Source organism: Oratosquilla oratoria, chromosome 42 (assembly GCF_046742065.1).
Source record: "Oratosquilla oratoria isolate Oo_2021 chromosome 42, ASM4674206v1, whole genome shotgun sequence".
Taxonomy (NCBI): domain Eukaryota; kingdom Metazoa; phylum Arthropoda; class Malacostraca; order Stomatopoda; family Squillidae; genus Oratosquilla; species Oratosquilla oratoria.
In genome coordinates this window covers 26,810,157-26,832,387 of record NC_134818.1, presented here as the reverse complement: position 1 = coordinate 26,832,387, position 22,231 = coordinate 26,810,157, and the positions used below count along the sequence as shown (strand labels likewise).

Here is a 22,231-nt window from a genome sequence, read left to right as displayed (position 1 = left end):
GGAAAGGGAGGAATGGGGGTGGAGGTAGAATGTAGATTGAGAGAAGCGAGTAAATGCCTTGGTGGATTAAAAAGTGTAATGAGAAATAGACATCTGGGAATGGATGCTAAGAGGAGGTTATATGAAGGAGTGATTGTGCCAACAGCACTGTATGGGGCAGAAACATGGAACATAAGAGAGGAAGAGAGAAGGAGTTTGAATGTGTTTGAGATGAAATGTCTGAGAAGTATGATAGGGGTAACTAGGCTAGATAGAATGAGAAATGAGGAGGTGAGGAGGAGAACAGGGGTGGAAAGGGAGCTGGGAGATAGGGTTGATGAAAGAATATTAGGATGGTTTGGACAAATGGAAAGAATGACTGAAGAAAGATTAGTAAAAGAGGTGTGGAAGGCAGAAGTGGAAGGAGTGAACATGAGGGGGCGTCCTAGGATGAGATGAATGGATGGGGTGAAAGGGGCATTACAAAAGAGAGGAATGTCTGTTGAGGAAAGACAGTAGAGGACAGAAGATAGGGGTGAGTGGAGATGGGTTGTATATGGATGATGCTGTGATGCATGAGGGGGAGTGGGTGGGGTATGGGGGTTGAGGAAGTATGTATGAGAAAAAAATTTGATGCAGCCCAAAGGGATTTCTCCTCGTCTTCTCTTTTTCTGCATGAGGGGATGGAGAGGGGGGGTCACTGAATTTATGAAGCAGCCTTGCTGTGGATGTGCTGTGTCTTGTGACACTACTTCTGACCCAGGGCAGTGGACAGGATGCAGGGATGACCCATTATCCAGGAGGTGCCAAGATAAGAGGGAGGGAAGAGGGTGGAGGGGAGTGGAATATATAGGAAATGGAATGGGTGGGAGTGGTTTCTATGCCTTTTTGTTTTTGGCTACCCCTGTGTAAGGGGGAAAAAGCCTTTGGTATATGTATGTATGTGTGACTGTATTTCAATATGGAAGTAGCAGTAAACTACTAGGTAATCTTTTCTCAGTAATGAAAAGTTAATTCTTTTTAGGAAGGTAAGCTAGGATATCAGTCTGTGAAAGGATCATAAAGTCTATCTATATCTATATACCATGGGCTTTTCCCCCTTACCAGAGAGGTAACCAAAGTCAAAAGGCATATACAGTGAGTCCTCCTTATACGGTAATTCTTTATCTGGTAAATTCACAGTTAAGGTATTTGGGAATTACTACCCTCAATTCTATTTACGGTAAGAAAAATTCACAGATACGGTATCCGCTCATGTTTGGTTTACACTGTACCGTAGCACCACCACAACAATCAGTCCCTTCCCACGTTCAGTATACGGTAATTTCAATTTGCGGTGAGGTTTTCAGGAACGCATATGTACCGTATAATGAGGACTTACTGTACCCACCTCCACCTATTTCATCCCTACCCATTCTACCCTCATCCACCACCCTTTCCTCCCTCTCATCTTAGCTCCTCATGGATGATGGGTCATCCCTGTATCCTGCCAACTGCCTTGGATCAGAAGCAGAGCAACAAAACACAGCACATCCACAGCAAGGCCACTTCACTTTATCAGTGACACCTCCACCCCCTCATGCAGAAAAATAGAAAAATAGCAGATAGGGAGAAATCCATTTGTGTTGCGTCAAAGAAGCAAAACCAGACATAATGGGAATTGTAGAGACTAAACTAAGAGGTGAAATACCATCCACTGTTATCGGACAAGGTTTATACAACTACTGGATAAAAAACAGGGACAAGAAACAGGGAGGGGGAATCATGTTCTTGGCCAAGAAAGACCTAAAGGTGACAAAAATTGCAGAGGGCAAAGGTAATGCTGAATTGATCATGATAAAAGTCGAAGGCAAGAATATGAAAAGTAGAAAGTTTGTGGTGACTTATGTGCCTCCAAAAACAAGCGCTTGGAAAGAAATTGAACATAAAAAAATGCTAGATGACACAAGAAAATCACTCAATGAGATACTAATGGGTAAGGGTAATCTGGTAGTTATGGGGGACTTCAATTGCAAAGAAATTTGTTGGGACAGCATGACAGTGCAAGGAGGAGATGACTCGTGGGGCAATGTACTGCTAGATATGACCATGGAGTACACAATGACCCAATGGGTCCATGAAAACACAAGGTACAGAAATAATGAAGAGCCATCGAAACTAGATCTAATATTTACAACAGAGCCTGAAATAGTGCATAAAGTCCAGTATGAGACACCAATTGGAAAGAGTGACCATGTACTCATCGAAACTATACTAAAGGAAGAAATAGACATAGAGAGGAACGAAAAGCATAGGAAAGGAAGACTGAGGTACAACAAAACAGACTTTACAAAACTAAAGACATTCTTCCGGAATGCAAACTGGGAAATATTTTACAGGGAAGAAACAGCAGTGGAAGAGAAATGGAATATATTGATGGAAAACTACAATGAAGGGGTAAACAGGCATGTACCAAGACAAAAGCGAGAGAGAGAGTACATTAAATGTTGGTTCAACAAAAGATGCAGTGAGGCAAAAGACAGAAGGGACAAAGCTTGGAAAAAGTGGAGAAAAGACAAAAAACAAAGCAAATGGCAAATTTATGTTAACTATAGAAATGAGTATGTTAATGTGAGAAGAGAGGAGAAAAGGAACCATGAGAAGGATATTATAGACAAATGCAAAGAGCAACCCAAACTATTCTATCGGTATGTGAATGGTAAACTTAAAAACAAACAGGAATTGGTGAAACTATGCCAAGGAAACATAGAATACACAGAAGATTTAGAGATGGCCGAAGTCATGAACAATCACTTTAAATCTGTTTTCACCAGAGAGAAAATAGGAAAAACGCTAACATTGTACCAATACACAAAGGAGGAAACAAAGAAGAACCCACCAACTATAGGCCAGTATCACTAACAAGCACCATTGCCAAAATTTGTGAGAAAATAATCAAGAATAGATGGGTAAAACATCTGGAAGACAATGACATATTAAACCCAAGACAATTCGGATTCAGACAAGGAAGATCATGCTCCACAAACTTAATATGCTTTTACTCAAGACTAATAGACATAGTGCAAGAAAGAAATGGATGGGCTGATTGTGCATTCCTAGACTTGCAAAAAGCCTTTGACAAAGTACCACACAGAAAACTACTAAAAAAACTGGAACACATAGGAGGAATACAGGGAAACCTACTAAAATGGATAGAGGACTTTCTGACTGGTAGAAAGATGAGAGTAGTGCTCAGAGAAAAATATTCAGACTGGAAAGAGGTGATCAGTGGAGTACCGCAAGGATCTGTGCTGGCACCAATAATGTTTGCTATCTATATGAATGACATGGATGAGGACGTGAACTGCTACATGAGCTTCTTTGCCGATGACGCCAAACTGCTAAGGAAAATAGAAACTGATGAGGACTGTGAAGCACTGCAAGAAGACCTAAATAGGGTATGGAACTGGAGTCAGAAATGGGAAGTGGACTTTAATACTAAGAAGTGTAGCATAATGGAGTTTGGAAAAAGCAAAAACAGAATATCAGGAAAATATACAATTGGAACCAAAGAAGTAAAGAAAGTAGGATCCGAAAAAGATTTGGGAGTAATTATCACGAACGACTTGTCCTATGATATACAGATTAACAAAATTGTCGGGGAGACTTACAATTTGCTAAGATCAATAAAAGTGGCGTTTACATACTTGGACGAAGAATTGGTTACATTGATAAGGCCTAGATTAGAGTATGCAGCGACATTGTGGTCCCAAGAAAATAGAAAGAATCCAAAGAGCAGCTACAAAAATGGCACCTGCACTTGCAAACCTATCATACAAAGAGAGATTGGCTAAACTGGAGTTACCGACACTGGAGCAAAGAAGAGAGAGAGGTGACCTATTGACCATCTACAGAATCATGAAAGGCACAGAGGTACTCGATAGTGAGAACTTATTTAACTGGGACAAAAGAAACACAAGAGGACATGGAAAGAAAATAAAAAAACATAGCTATAGAAGAGAACTGAAGAAAAACAGTTTTCCTCATAGAGTTTTGGACACTTGGAACAAACTGGACAATGAAATAGTATGCGCAAAAACCATTCATGAGTTTAAAAACAAACTAGACACTGCAAGATACAAAGGCGGGACAACACGAGCATAGCTCCCCTTCCCGCAAAATACAACTAGGTAAATACAACTAGGTAAATACATAACCTTTCCCTAACCCCCCCATCCCCCACCCACTTACTTCCTTGTGTCACAGTATCATCTATACACAGCTATTCTCCACTCACCCTTATCTCCCACCTTCTTGTAAAGTAATAAATTATTTTTTGTATATTTCAAATTGCTGTTTTCTTGTTAATCCTTAATTTCATCTTCATAAATCAATATATTCATTGCTCTGGTTCTCTCTTGGGAGAAGACCTGTGGCCCCAAGGAAGCCAGCCACAGCTACAAGTTTAATCCATAAGTCACTCAATGAAGAAATTTAGTATGACTGTCAAGAAAAAAAAGAGGTTGTAAATGTCAAGAAAGATTTCCCATTTCCTCCTTATTCCTGTGGTGTTCATAGATTCCTCCCAGGTTGCTTCTTCAAAGACATTTTTCAACCTTAAGTAATCTGGTTTCCGAAAATTGAGTTCTCTTTGCCTGTGTGATTCATTCCTTGGTTCTATTTCTTCATCCTCCAGCTGGAATTCAAATATGCTTTTGTGTGGATGTATTGGGAAACCAGGAGCAACAGAGTGATTGAAATTGTATTGTGGAATACTAGGGATAGATTATTGGAGATGCTTGAGTAAAAAGAATATTGGATTTGTTTTTACTGCACATCACATTTAGTTGGCTGTATTTATGTGATGTGATGTTAGGAGTAAATATCATTCTCATGTCTTGCTGTATGCAAAGGATTTTGGTTTATGAATGTAGATGTTCCGTTAGTGTTGTTTTAGCAGAACCAGTTATTGTTATTCTTAATACTCAATTTTGTGTTCTTTGTAGGTTGTCTTTGTTTTCTTAATTGTTGAATAACAATCTATGGATACATAGTGTAGTTCTTACGAGTTATTGATATACAATTAATATTTTCTTTCTGCTATCCAAATTGTGTGCCAGCAGGTTAGGGTGGTGTTACTTGTATTGAAGGTTGAGGGGATGACAGTTCGAACTCTGCCATCAGTGAAGTTGAACCAAGGGTATAGTTCATTAAATTACTTGCTACAAAGTCCTCTGTAAGGGGCATCATCCTAGCCTCCCAATAGGGGGTTTGTGACATTAAACTATATCATCATCATAATTTTTTTTTTTCTTTTTTTATTATTATTATTATTATTATTATTATTATTATTATTATTATTATTATTATTATTATTATTATTATTATTATTATTATTATTATCATTATTATTATTATTTATGAGGTCTTTATGTATGGAATGAAGGTTGCGTGTACCAAACAATGAGTATTTCAGAGTTTTTGGCCCACCAAGTGTTTCTCAGAAATATTACTGAGGACTTCTGAAGAGATTCACCTATTTTCTTTTGTGTCAGTCATAGTTCTAACTCACTTTTTTTTTTTTTTTTTTTTTTTGTGGGGGGGGGGTAGTATTGATATATCATACTCGTATGTAAACGTTTTGGTGATGAGCTCCAGGTTTTGGGAGAGGAGTTAGCATGTGAATATGTTAAATAGTGATAATATTGCTCCTTGAGGGACCTTGTATGATCTTTTGATCGAGATGATATGAAACTGCAGATATATATTGTCTCTGCCATGTTAGCAAAATATTAAGTATTATTCTTTGGAGAATGTACAGTATACTAAAACATATACCTTTTACTTTCAGATTTTCATCAAGACTGTAGACACGAGGTGACAGGAAGCTCTTTGGGCATTCTCCCTTTGGTGTCAATGTAAAGCCATCTCATGCCAACTGTAAGGATTTCATAATCATCACATATGACTGTAATTTTCATGGTTACACATTCATCCTTCTTGAGCTATTATTCTATGAATGCCTCACAAAATGCTATATGATATATACTTTTAAATGTAATGACTAGGAGTGATAAATTATATACATTTTGTACATATACATCTAGAACGGTTTAATTTCTCTTGTGTGGAAATAATGAGAATGGGTAATAATAATTTAAAATTTGTTTTGTAAAAGAAGCCTATGTAAATTTTTGTTATATAGTGTTACAGAAATCATAATTGTATTGTGATATTGTAAGTATAATTGTTTTTACTGCTCCCAGGTATTCCATGTAAAAAATGCCCGTGCATTTCATCTTACATATACTTATCATATGTGCATGCATATTTATCTAATTCAGTCAAGCAGTCCATTGCCCAGGTTCTCTCTTGCAGGAGAACTACAGCCCCTAGGATACCAGCCATGTGCACAAATTCAGCCCCTAAGCCACTTAATGAAGAGATTTTGATTTCTATCTAGAAAGAGTGATTGTAGGACAATGTTGTATAAGGAGCTCTGTGTCTTCTGTGTGATGGTTACATCTAGGTCAAGTGGTGTCTGTTGCCAGGCTGATTCTATGTTGGTATGGATTTAGTGCAGGATGGTGACTTGAACATAGATCTGCCAGTGCAATTTTTGCTTGTCTTGGGAGTTAACTTTTTTCATAGATTGATTTCTGGGAGAGTTTGAAATGCAGAATTTGGCAGCCAGAAGGAGTGCCTGTTTTGTGAGCTAAGTGTGTATGTTTTTACATGGATGTATTGTAGGGTACTGGAGATAGGTTATCATAGTCACTTGAGTAGAATACTGCTAGGGGGGTTAAATTTTGTGATATGCTTGGCAGACTGTGTCATGTTATGGTAGGGTTGGGTGAGTTTAAGGATCTTGCATAAAACTATGTGCCTATCATCCTCATATGCTGTTCTATGGGAAATATTTTGGTTTCTGGTTATATTTACCTTATTGTGATTCACAGGAAAAGAACTACACTTATGGGGTCCTATCTTTATATCTTCATCTATCAAACTAACTCTCTTTTTCTTTCTTTCTCTCTCTTTCTCTCTCTTTTCCAAAGGTGATGCATCTCTCTGTGTCCCTCTCTCTCTCTCTCTCTCTCTTTATTGTATCTCTCTCTGTGTCCCTCTCTCTCTCTCTTTATTGTATCTCTCTCTGTGTCCCTCTCTCTCTCTCTCTCTCTCTCTCTCTCTCTCTCTCTCTCTCTCTCTCTCTCTCTCTCTCTCTCTCTCTCTCTCTCTCTCTCTCTCTCTCTCTCTCTCTCTCTCTCTCTCTTTCTCTCTCTCTCTCTTTTTTTTTTCAAAAGGTGATGCATAATGAAAACCCATGATATCCTTTAGGCACCTTGTCTTTTTATGTGTTTTCCTTGACCTCTTATTACTCTTCCATCCCAAACAAATAGATGTTCCCTGTTAAATCTGTTCATCCCTTTCTCTGTTCCAAACAGAGATCATGTCACTGTTCTTCTTTCTTCTACATACATTAGCTTTTTCCCCGTTACGAGGGAGGTAGCCAAAAAACAAAGGCATAAAATCCACTCCCACCCATTCCATCCCCACATACTCCACTCCCATTCACCCCCTCCCTCCCTCTTATCTTGGCTCCTCCTGGGAAATCCAGTTTTTCTGATCTTTCTAGTCTACCTGTCTGAGAACTATTTTGGTTACTGTTCTTTGTAATCTTCTGATCTTATGCATATCCTTTTTTTGTGGGGACCACACCACTGCTACATATTTCAATCTGAAGTGGATCAGGTTCTCTATAATTTTTTCCATCATCTTTTTGTCCATGAAGTGAAATAACTTTCTTACATTTGTCAAGAAATTGGCTGTGTGGGTTAGAGGGTCACTCCTTGGGCACAACGATGGAGTGGAGGTGGATCAAGTCTTGCCAACAAAAAGTCAGTTTGTAGTAAAAGCATACTGGTGGATCGAGTCCTGCCAGCAAAAAGTAATTTTGTAGTAAAGGCATACTACAATAAACTCTGGTTCAAAATGGCCTCCACCATCAGGTGGCATTGTCCTTGCCTTCTCTGTAAGAGGAAGTTCAGGACGTTAAACTGAATTACTTCTTTCACCCATGTTTCTCAGGTCTTTGACACTCCTGACTACATTTTTCTCCATATTTCCTCGTTCTTCTTTCCATTGCTGTTCCTTGATCTCTCGATGTAATTTCTTCCTCATCTTCCTCCTCTCTCCCTTTCTATTTCTGTATAATTTGCAGAACATTCTTCTTATTTGACTTTATAAGACTCATTCTTATGTAATTTATTCACCACTTTTATCTACTCATGTTTTAATTCTTTATTCAAAATTTTTAATTGCTCAATCTCCTTTTTTTGATATACATTGAGCTTATTTACTTTGTATAGGTTTATGTTTTATATGTATATATGTTTGGATGTGTGTTTTATATGCATATAGATGTGTTTTATATATATGTATAGAAGTAAGTTCATAGTGAGGGCATACTTGGTTAAATCCCCTGCTTCAAAAACTCCTATATAAGGATGTAATGCCCTAACTTTTTCTGAGAGAACGGGTTTGTAACATTAAACCAAATCATGGCTATTGATGTGTCCATGTAAGTAGTTAGTCATACTGACCTAATTGTAGTATACAGGAAAGGAGCTGCATTCTTAGGGCCATCTATCATGATTCAGTTTAATGTCATAAACTCCCATTCTCAGAATTGGCTGAGACAGGAAATTGAATGCAGTATGCCCTGATCATGAACTTGCTTGTTGCCAGGCAGGACTCCAACTGCCTCCGCTCCTGACCTCTGCTCCAAGTAGCAACACTCTCAACCCTTTTGCTGGTAAACATCAGATCTGTAATACCCAGCTTTAATTTTATTTATGATTTTGGGGAATAGTATGAGCTTAGGAGAGAAAGTGGGTGCATAGATCAAGGTTTTGAACTGAGGCAAATATGTGAGAAGTTTTTAGTTATGGTTAAGGATGTCTTTGGTGCTTTCATGGATTTGGAGAAGCCGTACAACAGAATTGAGAGAAAAGCATTATTAAGTGTGATGCAGATGAGCAAGTCTATTGAGGGTGGTTAAATGGTTTTACATGAAAAGTTTGTATGAAGGTTGAGAATGGAGAAGGTGAATGGTTTGAGCTGTTACCATGGTTATCCAATGTGTATGTGGATGGAGTGATGTGGGAGGTAAAAACAAAAATGCAAGGTAGGTGTTTAGAGTTGGGGAATAATAATGGAGTGAAGTGTGAGGTAAGCCATCTGCTTACAGATGACATTTCACTTTTGGCTGAGTCTGGGGATAGAATAAAGCAGTCAGTGACAGAGTTTGGGAAGATGTGTGACTGGAGAAAGCTGAAAGTAAATGTGAGCAAGATTAAAGTGATGAGATGTAAAAGGAGTGATGATGTTTGCAGGTTGGGACTGATTTCAAGATTGAGAAACTAGAGGAAGTGGAGAGCTTCAAGTACTTGTAGTGAAAGGGAGATGAATTACAGGGTAAAGGAGGCAATTAAATGTTTGGGGAACTGAAAAGTGTTATGAGAAATAGGTATCTGAGTAACCATATAATGAAGCAGTGATTGTAAACAAACTCCAACTGTTTTGGCCCTGCTATGGAAGTGTTGTTTTACTATATTGCTTTGGACCCAAGTAATGTGGCATGGGACAAGGATGATAATTTATCCACAAGGTGCTAAGATGGAAGGGGCAACAAATGGGTTTTGGATTGGTGTAGGGTGGATGTATGCATTGACTTGACCACACTCATTATAAGGGGGGAAAGGCCTATGGATGTATATATATGTATGATTTTAGCTCTGACCCTATCAATTTCTGGGCTAATCCAGGAGGTGAAGTATTTGTTTGAAGAATTGTGTTTATTGACATCCTTCATACATGGGATCTTTTTCAATTTGTTCCAATGACCTGTTGGTTTTACCCACTCCCTTTAATGACCTGAATGCTGCAATCATGTCACCTCTGTCTTTTTTCTCTTATTGATGACAGGTCCAGTGTTTCTTGTATGTTTTACCTGCAAGGCTGGGAGCCAATCTGATTGTTACTCTTTCAATTCTCAAAGCCTTGTTTATATCTTTCCCCTCCTTGTAAGGACAAAGAATCCTTTGGTATGTAGATAGACTTTGTGCAGAGACTCCATTACTATTACATATTAAGATCTGGAGTGGGTTAGGCATTCTTGTATGATTTTTTTTTTCTTTTTTAATCTCCTTATCTGTGTAGTGAAAAGCCATTTTTATGCTATGAAAAATCTGTATGTCTTACCCAGTCATGTGTTGCATACCCTTAATTTTTGTTTCCAGTATTCCCGAGGGGTATGGATATCCCTGACTAAGAAGCCATGTTGCTGAGTATTTCAAAAGTTTATGTATCTGTGAGAAAAACTGTATCTTGTCATCCCTCAGACATGTGGCCTACTTCAAATAGTTTTCATAACATTGTGACACCTTCCTATTCCAAACCAAGAGTCAGTTCTTGTCCACTTCCATTAACAACCTGAACATTACAACCATATCACCTATTTCTTTTTTTCTTTTTTCTATTAGGAGATAATCCAAAGCTTGTAATCTCTCCTTGTATGGTTTATCTACAAGGCTAAGAACCAGTTTTGTCACTGGCGTTTGTATTCTCTCAATCTGGGTCATGCCCCTCACTTTGTTCAGGGATCATACCATCACTGCATATTGTAATCTAGGGCTAATCAGGTATTCTTTGATTGTTTTTCCATCCATCATTTCATCTGTGTGGTGAAAAGACACTTTTAAGTTTATTAACAATCTGTATGTCTCACCAAGAGTATTGGGTCATATATTTGTTGGATTACAAGTTGTCCATGACCAGCATTTTCAGTTACTTCTCTTATTTCCTTGTTTTAATTGTCCCATTTCCTATTGAGAATTTTAGTGATCATCTTTCAGCTTTTGCCCATTTTTTATATTTTGCACTTTTTTGGCATTGATTTTTATGTCAGTTTTGGCTCCAGGCATATAGAGTATTGGAGGACATATTTGGTAATTTAATGAAAGAACTATATCTGACCAAAAACCAAACATATCTTTATGAAAATTTGTGGATATATTCTTAGATAGCTTTATTATAGGTTTATTCTATGCAACTGCCATCAGCATCAGTGATTGCTTCAGTACAGGATTGAAAGCTCGGACATTGGTGAATGAGGTGGTCCTTATTCATTTTAGATAGTGGCAGCCTTCAGTAAATCCATAGTATTGAGGGGATGTGGGCTGGTCTCCTTTTCAGCAACACTTGAAACATTATAATCCAAGGGATTCAAGTCTGATGAGTTTGGAGGCAACATGCTGGGTGTCATACAATTGTAAGGATTGTCCACCAACCATTTTTGGCTCACATGAGCTTTGTGAGAAGGTGCTGAGTCCTACTGAAACACATGGCCCTCCATTGCTTTCTGTCCAGAACTTAGCATGCCTTTCAAGCATCTCAATGTAGCCAGCAGCATTAACTATAAGACCCTTTAAGAAGAAATGGGCTGATATGATGCATCCCTCACTATTCACCACTCCTAAAACCATTACATACATACATACATGCATGTATACATATACCAATGGCTTTTCCCCCTTATAAGGGAGGTAGCCAAAAGTCAAAGGCATAAATCTACCCCCACTCATTTCATCCCCACATACTCCACTCTCATTCACCACCCCTCCCTCCCTCTTTTCTTGGCTCCTCCTGGATGTCAGGTCATCTCTGCATCTTGCCCACTGCCCTCAGTCAGAAGCAATGTAGCAAGATACTGCACATTGACAACACCCCTTTCCATCCCCTCATGCAGAAAAAGAGAAGACGGGAAAAATCCTTTCAGGCTGCGTCAAAATATCATTCACACATACTCCCTACATCCATCCCCCACCCACTCCATTCCATGCATCACAGCATCACCCATACACAACCATTCTCCACTCACCCCTATCTTCTATCTTCTCCCTTCCTTCGTCAACAGTTCCTTCCATCACAGTTGCTGGAAACTTGGTGTGCATAATTCTGGAGACATCAGAAAAATCTGCATACAACCACATGTCATTTCTCCTGCTCAACTTTCGGTCATCTTTGAATTTTTTCTCGTAAGAGAAAAACAGAACATATCATATTCTTCGGGGTTTTCAACACTGTTGAGTAACCACTTTGCATAGACAACTAATTTTCCTGTTATTGCAAACACAAACTATTCTCTCCTGAATACAAAAAAGAGAGCATATGAATTAATTTAAAAGGAGCAAGATGTAAAAAAATAAAATGTCCTCAAATGCTCTGTGCACCTATATAATTATTTCCAAGATCTTTTGTCTTCCTCTTGATTTTAGTATCATTTTCAAACATAGTCTGCCATACTTTCCATCATTTCATTTAAGTAGATCAAGAACATTACACGTGCCAGTACTGATACTTATACAACTTTCCCTAGGCACTGCCTTCTGTCCAGACATTTTATCCTTTACTACTGTTCTCTCGTACCAGTCTTTCAGGAAATTCATCATTCAATAAAATATTTTACCATTCTTTACAATTCTCTTTCACAATTTTGCTATTATGCTGGTCAAGGACACATGTCTGTAATTCAGTGGTTTCAGTTTACTTTCTCCTTCATGAATTTGTGCCATATTAACCAATTTCCAATCATGTATCACTTCTCTGTCCTTTAATGAGTGCACATTTAAGTTATAAATCATGTCCACCAATTTTCTACATCCTTAGGTATCCAGTTTGAGGTCCCAGCAGGCCCTAGAGCTTTTTTCACATCCTGCACATCCACTGCTCTCAGCAGATTGTATACTTCCTTTAATACATACATACATACATATACCAAGCTTTTTCCCCCTTACAAGGGGGGTAGCCAAAAAGAAAAAGGCACAAAATCAATCCCACCCATTCCACCCCTGAATACACTCCACACCCTTCCACCCTCCCTCATATCTTAGCACCTCCTGAATGACGGGTCATCCCTGCACCTTGTCCACTGCCCTTTATATTTTTTAACCTATTATTGCTCACATCTCTCTCCTCTAAGAAGTAATATTTTTAGTGAAAATAGATTGGAAAATATTATTCCTTATTTCAGTATACATTGATGCCTTTTCATAGATCTGTTCATCCATTATTAGTCTAGAGATTTTGCATCTTTGTTTCAATTTACCATTGACAAACATGTAGAACAGATTAGATCCATCTTTGCATTTATCAATAATATCCTTTTCAAAGTTCCTTTTTTTTTATTCTCTTCTGATTCTTGTGTAATCAGTTCTAGCTCATGTGAATTCCTTTGTTCTATTCTTTTCCTTTTCCTCCATCCCACATCCCAGGCTTTTCTCACTGTTTCATCTTTAGTATTCATGAATTTCTTCCAATCTGCTTTTGGAAAAAACAATTTAAATTTGCCTTCTCAGAATTGCGTATTTCATGGTCTGATATCGCTGCTGTACTTACCAAGTGAAATTTAAACACTACATGATCACTTTTTGCTATGAGACATGTATACTGCAATAAATATGTAACTGAGTTGTCTGAATAGTAACAAGTCCATTCTAAGTGACCTCAGTTCTTATTTGTGTCATGCATTTTATCAAGTGGATCATTGTATTATCCACTGCAATACTTATCAAAGTTACCTCAGGAACATTCGTCACTACATGATTCCCACTCCTCCCAATTCATCTTACAATTAAAGTCTCTTACTAAAATTGTATCATTAATTTGTTCAATTATTTTTCTGGGGAGGAGAGACATGTTTGCCAAAATTTTTTGGTATTTGATATAATTCCAGGACATTCTATTTTATCTTTTCTGCCATGTCTCTGGACTGTGTATCCACAGTTCTTGGTAGCTTAGTCTCTACTAGTACAAACTATCAGGTTTATTTATAACCAAGTAGTCAATGATTTCGAACCAGCCCAGTAGTAAGTCATCTGTATTAGCATATACTAGTTATGATATCCTTCCACTACTTCCTGTACTGTCTTACTTTTCTCTCTTTTTCAGTACCATTTCCTCAGTTTCTGGCTTACACTTGAAAAAAAGTAAGCCTACTTTCTTTCTATTTCTGTTCTTTCCTTGGCTTCAGTCACAAGTTTCCTTCTTATTTCTCATTCTTCCTTGTTAGCATATTTTCTAATCCAAATATTTAAGCTTGTCTTTATCTACTAAATTCTGTGACCTGATGATTACCTTTGTTGATGCCTTATCAACGTGATTTTGAATGGAAGTGTTTCTCCCCCACCCCCTTTTTTATCAATCTACCAATTAACCAATCTAAACATGTCATCAGTCTGGTCAAATGCACTTTAGTCATTTCCCATTAATAGGGATATGATTTCTCTAAAATTTTGCATTTCTCACTTCCTTCTTTCTACCCACAAAATAGTGTGGGCTTCCTTTCATTCTTTAACTATGATGCATTTATTTTTGTCTACTAGATCCCTGACAAATATTTCTATCTTAAGGACTCTCAAGACCTTTTCTTCCATTTTTATAATTTCTTCTTATTGCTCTCCCATGATCCCTCAAAAATTAATTGATTTCCTCCCTGATTTGATAATCATCTTTTCTGTGCCTCCCATAATATTTATTGAATTAGCTTCTGTTTTTCAAAACACTTCATCAATCTCTTTAACATCTGATTTGGCTATGGTATCATTATTCTTCAGTATGCATTTACCAAATTGATTTTACCTAATTGTAATATAGTACAGGAAAAAAGCTACATTCATGGGGTCCTGTCTCAGTTTCTATATCTCGTTTTGAATTTGATTATGGTTTTAGTTTGGGCCATTCAATTTTCTAATATATCCCAGGAATTGACATGTCATTGTGGAAAACTTTCTTGACATCCTTCAGATTTGTGGTATTTCAGTTTGTTCCCATGATTTCATGACTTCCATCCCAAACCACTAGATCATCTCTGTCAATTTTAACCTCTTCCATCGATAACATGAACATGGCTATCAGGTCACCTATGTTCTTTCTTTTTGGTTGATATTCTTTATATTCTCTCAGTCTTGTTTATATCCTTCCAGTATAAGGTGGATCAGATTTGATAAACATGATCTTATACCTCTAAAACCAATTTGATTATATTATGTTTATGGGGTACTGTATGAGGTTCATGATGTGTGATGAATAACAGCCAATTATGTTTTACAATTCTCTCAAATAATTTTGTTACCATATGAGTCAGTGATGCGTTTCTGTACCTCAATGGTTTCTTCCTACTTCCTCCTGTATGAATTGGTACTATATTCACTCATTACCAGTTTTATGATACTATCCCTTCACTAAACAGAGTTTGATTTTTGTCTGACAGTTGTTCTTTGCATTTCTTGAGTATCCAGTTCAACCATCAGATCCTGAATTTTTCTTATGTTTACTTTTTCCACTAGTTTGAGCCCTTCCTTTACTTCCATATTTACTTCATAGAACCCAGTATTACTGTCCACTGGTATTTCACTTTCCTCTTCTAAGTAATTTTCTCTAGCGAAAGCTGGTTGGTGTGTCCGTATTTCTTTTGCGTTTGTCAGTAGTCAGGATGCTTCACCCTCAATGTTGCTGATATGTTTGTCAGGTAATAAGTATCCACAACTAATGCTCCCTATTCTTTTTCTACTGTAATTAATTTTTTGTCACTAAATAATTCATTAATGTTCTCTTAGAGCTTTTCCCCACCAAATTCTGTTATGAGGTACTTCCATAGGTATTGACAGCAAAAGTTTTATGTAATCAATTTTTTAGGGACATTAGTGATACCCATAAGGACCAGTGTCATACAGCATTCTGTTATTAGAGAATAACCTACAGTACATTTCAATCAGTCAATGTGTTACCCCAAGTCTCTCTTGTTGGAGACCCATGGCTCACAGGTAATCAGTAATATCTACCAGTCAGGCCCATAGGTCACTTAGGGAAGAAATATTATGTTTTTCTCTATGGTTAGTGTAGGGTAGTGTAGGATGAAGTACTTAGTATTCTCTGTGTGATGGTTGCATCTAGGGCAGTTTGATTCTGTGGCCAGCCCTATTCTGTGCTGGTACAGTCTTGGAGCTGGATGTCATCCTAAACACGAACATGCTATTGTGGTTCTTACTTTTCTTGAGAGAGATTTTTCTATGGTGCTGAAGTAGAGCAGGGGAAGTATTGAGTTTGGTGGTCTATTGAAGAGCTTGTTTTGTGATTTGGGTGTATTTTACCTCATTGTATTTACCTAATTGTAGTATACAGGAAAGGAGTAGGGCTTTTGGGTTCCTAATTACTTATCTATTATCATACATACATATACCAACAGTTTTTTCCCCCTTACAAGGGAGGTAACCAAAAACAAAGGCATAAAATCCACTCCCACCCATTCCATCCTCACATACTCCTCTCCCATTCACCCTCCTTCCTCCCTCTTATCTTTGCTCCTCCTGCATCTCACCCACTGCCATGGGTCAAAAGCAGTGTAGCAAGACACATCACATCCACAACAAGGCTGCTTCATTTAATAGGCAACCTCCCCTCTCCATCCCCTCATGCAGAAAAAGAGATAACTGGGAGAAATCCCTTTGGGCTGCATCAAAATATCATTCACACATACTCCCTCACCTCCCATCCCCCACCCACTCCCTTCCATGCATCACAGCATCATCCATACACAACCATTCTCCACTCACCCCTATCTTCTGTCTTCTCCCTTTCTTCCTCAACAGACATTCCCCTTTTTCCCAATGCCCCATTTACCCCATCCATCCATCTCATCCTTGGTTGTCCCCTCATGTTCACTGCTTCCAACTCTGCCTTCCACACCTATTAAACTAATCTTTCTTCACTCATTCTTTCTATATGTCCAAACCACCCCAATACTCTTTCATCAACCCTATCTCCCAACTCCCTTTCCACCTCTGCTCTCCTCCTCATCTCCTCATTTCTCACTCTATCCAGCCTAGTATCCCCTACTATACTTTTCTGCCATTTTATCTCAAACACATTTAAACTTTCCTCTCTTATGTTCCATGTTTATGCCCCATACAATTCTGTCAGCACTATCACTCCTTCATACAATCTCCTCTTAGCATCCATTCCCAAATATCTATTTCTCATCACATTTTTTAATCTCCCAAGGCATTTACTTGCTTCTCTCAATCTACATTCTACATTCTGCCTCCATCTCCACTCCTCCCCTTCCCGCCACATTCACCCTCAAATATCTAAAGATATCCATTTCCTCCAGTCTCTCTCCCTTAATACTCACTTCCAGTTTGCCACCATCCTCTCCCCTTGTACATCTCATCACCTTACTTTTACTCACATTTATCTTCAACTTCTTTCTCCACTTCCAACTCCAACACAGGTTCCACCACTCTTGCAAAAACTCCCAACTGCCCCCAACAGCTCTCCTATCCTATACATCTGCAACATTCCCCCCTCAGTGCCCTCCCATCTGCCCCATCATAAACCCCCTCCAAATCCACAAAGGCCCAAGAAACATCCCCACCCTTTCCTAAAGCTTTCTCACATATCTGCCCCACCACAAAAATCTGATTCACGCAACCCCGACCTGTCCCATACCCACACTGCTCCTTACCAACCACTCCCTCTATTCCTCTCCCAACCCTGTCAATCAAAACCCTCTCTCAAGCCCCCCAACTACACTCAACCAAAAAACCCACCTGAACCCACCACACTCACACCCATCCTTCCCCCTCCCCTGGAAAGTGGAACCACACAGGCAGCCCCCAGTCTTCCAGCACTCTACCCTCCCCTAGACAAATATCAATCTCACCAGCCAGTCCACTATCACTGCAACCCCCTCAGACACTCCACATGACACCTGTCCAACCTAGGCGCCCTACCTGCTCCCATCATTTTAATAACTGCTCTCACCTCATCCTTCCCTACCTCTCCTCCATTATCATACCCTCCTATTATCATACTTGACTACAAATTTACATATGGTTCCAACTTGGACTATATATCCTTATTATGGTGAGAATGTTTTTTAACATTCAACTGGTTGTGCTTATGTGGTGTGATGGGATAGGTGTGTGGGGTTCATGGCTCTAGCATAGAATTTTATACCTCTTTTTTTCATGTGATATCTTACAGGGGGGATTTTGGTTTCTGAGTGCAGGTGCTCTATTGGAGTGGTTTTGATGCATCCTGCAATTATTCTCAGCACTTTATTTTGTATATTTTGCAAGGTGTTTATATTTTGCTGATTGTTGGGAACCAAGCTGTAGAAGTGTAGTCAAGTGTGGTTCTTATGAATTTTTTTGTAGAATGTAATCAGTTTTCTTCTGTTGTCCAAAGCCTGTACTTGTGATTGACTTTAGTAGATTTATTTTCTTTATTTTTACTGTTATATCTTCATTGTGTGGGATGAAGGTCATTTGAGTACCATAAGTAGGGCCTAGAATTTTTGGGATTTGGTCAATTGATTTTACTTTTTTTCATTCATGGTCTTTCTAGAGGGAGGAATGTTACTTTTGATTTCTAGGGTGAGGCTTCCATTCTATTATTTCCGAGTCATTGTTCTATTTCATCTAAGTAAGCTTGGGTGCCCTTAGCTATTATTTTGTAATTGCTATACTAAGTTATAATCAGGCCATCTATATAGATGAATCCTTTGGTTTTATATTCTGGATCTGGTGCTGGGAGACACATGAAGAGGTTAGAGAGAATTGTTCCCTGGGGGACTCCATTGTACAGTCTAATCTCCACTCAGAGAAGAATGCTGATCATTTATATGTTTTCCTCTTCCTCCTTTCTAGTACCCTCGTTAAAACTCATCCTTTTACCACCTATAATGACTCAACCTCTTCAGCGTGATAATGTCTCAAAGGACAGAAGCGCTGGTCATCAGTAATGAAAAAAGAAGAAAAAAGAAGAAAAAACACTATATATGCATATGTATGTATATATATGTGTGTGTGTATGTGAATATATATATATATTATATATATATATATATATATATATATACATATATATATATATATATGTATATATATATATATATATATATATATATACACACATACATACATAAAACAGTACCATAATCTTATTAGCTTGCATTTTTTTAGACAAGCAAAAATTTAAACTATTGAATGTTACATAATGATGCATAATTACACTAGCTTTCTTGAATTGTAGGATATTCTAAATTAATTATTTCTATTAATTTAATTGTATTTACAACTGATGGATGTTATGTATAGAGTGATGTACAGTTTGTGAAAATGTTTTTGTAAATAATATGAAAGGACATTAAAGATATTATTGTTGCCTGCAAATTTTCCTGTTTCTCAGATTCCCAGGCATATGTACTGTTATGTACAAGCAGAAATTTCAATCATACACAAATATCACTGTTCAAAGGTTTTGATTTAAGTATAACTAAATTGAAAATAGCTTCTAATACTTCACTTTATGTTGTAATTTGTTTAGAATGAGCCAGATACCATAGCTTAGCCAGGATACTGAAACACAACATTGTTTTGTTATGTATTCTTTATTTCTTATTCAATTACTTATTAATTATTTGTGACCTATGTCATTTTGATGCATTAATTGTTAGCTTAATTGATTATGATGGAACAAAAATATATCAGTAGGTCTTTCATTTTTCTTTTACGAGTCAATAATATAGAGTTACATTTGAAAAAAAAACAAGTTAAACTATAAACTTTTACTTTTTTTTTTTTCTCAAAGTAATATATAATGGAAAGCACCATAACAGTAAACAGAGATATACTCAGAATATGATTTGTAGAATGATATAATGTATATAGTATATAGGCCTTTTATTACTATTTGGGGATGGTGCTCATAGGTTTAGAACTCATAATTCTGTGGTATCATAAGAGATTAGATTTGTATCAAAGAAATGTGGAGCAACGAATTCTTTTATATCACTGCTTGTGTATGTGCAGGAGAGGTGCATATTCGGGCACACAAAATGTTATAATTTTGTTTTTATTAATAAAATGCTTATCAGCATTTAAAAAAAATGAGGAAGAGTACACAGAATCACATCATTGTTGAATATCCTGATTACAAAGGAACATGTTTAAAATGATAAAAACAAAATTAGAAGTTATTTTTACATGTGGTATTTCTGATGTTCATTTTGTACTTGTGTGCATTTGACAATATTTTTACTCTAGCATGTCAGAAATTGTATGTCTCACTAACTTAAAAAGATGACATTTTGAGAATCCAGACCTTTGGTATTATTCCATTTGCGTGATCAGCATCAAGAGTTATTATACTTCTAACACTAGATATGATTCTCATTGTTATTATATATGATAGTGTAATACACTGAAGTATTTCTGTTTGGTAACTAAACCTTTTTTGAAGAAAGTGATAGTAAAATTAAATGAAGACCATTTCTTTGGAGACCAATTTGTTAATTGTAAGATAAGAATGTATTTGTATGACCATAATGCCTTGTTGAAATCAGAGATTAAATATTTACTATAAACTGCTCTCACATATCTGAGAAGTCATAATTTTTTAATGATTAATGTCTTTAACAAAAACTCTTGTTTTGGTTTTATGTGAACTGTCATGTGAATGAAAAAATATTAACTCTTTTGAGTTTCATAAAGTGTTTCAAAATGTTGAGCATCATGACAGGCAGTAAAGTGTTTGAAGATTTATAGAATAGGCAGGGCTGCAGACAGGCATGACTGGGCTACAGGACAAGAATAAACAAGTGCACAGTGCTCAATAAGAATTTTAATTGATCAGATGATAACCCTGCACAATTGTATTCATTGAAATAACACTACATATGCTAATTGACATGTTCAAAGGGAACTAACAACCAAATTTGTTTGAAAATCATCTGGAGATAGTCATGGACCCATCAGTTTGGCATTTCTTATATCTGTTGTAGAAAAAAAGAATGAGTGAAGAAAGATTAGTAATAGAGGTGTGGAAGGCAGAGGTGGAGGGAGTGAACATGAGGGGGTGACCAAGGATGAGGGTAAAAAGGGCATGGGGAAAGAGGGGAATGTCTGTTGAGGAAGGAATGGAGAAGACAGAATATAAGGGTGAGTGGAGAATGGTTGTATATGAATGATGCTGTGATGCATGGAAGGGGGTTGGTGGGGGATGGGAGTATATTTGAATGATATTTTGACACAGCCCGAAGGGATTTCTCCCCATATTCTCTTTTTTTTTTTGCATAAGGGGATGGTGAAGTGGGGTCGCCAATTAAATGAAGTGGCCTTGCTATGAATGTGCTGTCTCTTGCTACATTGCTTCTGACCTAATGCAGTAGGTAAGATGCAGGGATCACTCATCATCCAGGAGGAGCCAAGAAAAGAGGGAGGGAGGGGTGGTGAATGGGAGTGGAGTGCATGGGGATGAAATAGTTGGGAGTGGATTTATGCCTTTGACTTTGGCTACCTCCCTTGTAAGGGGGAAAAGGCCATTGGTACTGTATGTATGTAGAAAAAATGTGTAGTGCTTACTATGAAGAACCTTAATTTTTATTGGTTAGGTACGAAACATAGTCACGCAAATAGTCACATAATTAGCAACCAGGTCAGTGATATTCTGGTTGCTTTTTTCAAATTTGTAATTTTAAAAAGAGCCACAATTGTACCCTATTGGAGACATGTGTAATCTAATGTATGTAGTGAATTTTTTTGAATATATGTATTTATTCATTACTTAGACAAGGGAAAAAAAAAGACAGAATGACAACTTTTGACTACTTTTTTATTATTTTATTTATTCATTATTATTATTTGTTATTTTATTTATTTTTTAGAAAATAAAAAGACACTGGCTAACTTGGCAGCTCTGTCTGGGGATTGTCCACACATGCCCTTCCTCTCTACAGCCTTGGGAACAGGTCACTTTTGGTTGGGGAGCCTCTAGCAGATTTTTTCTCCTAATATCAAGTATACATCATAGTCAACAAAATAATGGTCTTCACTTTATTTTACTTTCAACAGTGGCTATACTGTCCATTTCACCAGCATCAATTGGTGAAACTAAGGGGAAGACATTGTAAAATAAATACAAGCCAGAAAACCCTTACATGTGTGATTACTGCTTTTGTAACATGTTTTTAAGAACTCACCTATGTAGCTAGGGCATAATGTGAATGTTTTCAATGTGTTAAGGAATAATAGAATAAAAGACTTATTTCTGAAGAGTTTGAGAATATTGATTAATACTTGAGTGTTTTATTTTCACAACTAGTGATGCAAAAAAAAAAAAAAAATTAATCGCAAGTTAAAAAAAGTTTTTT

At 37.3% G+C, this 22,231-nt stretch overlaps 1 protein-coding gene across 3 annotated transcripts in view; it reads left to right on the top strand.

Moving 5' to 3' along the window:
• Positions 1 to 22,156, top strand: part of Mgat4a (alpha-1,3-mannosyl-glycoprotein 4-beta-N-acetylglucosaminyltransferase a) — a 604,562-nt gene extending 582,406 nt beyond the window's left edge. For all 3 annotated transcript variants that reach the window (XM_076179097.1, XM_076179096.1, XM_076179095.1), the window contains one exon: positions 5,810 to 22,156. In XM_076179097.1, coding sequence (XP_076035212.1) covers positions 5,810 to 5,839 — 30 coding nt within the window. In that variant the 3' untranslated portion in view covers positions 5,840 to 22,156. The remainder of the gene's footprint in view (positions 1 to 5,809) is intronic.
• The last annotated feature ends 75 nt before the right edge of the window (positions 22,157 to 22,231 follow it).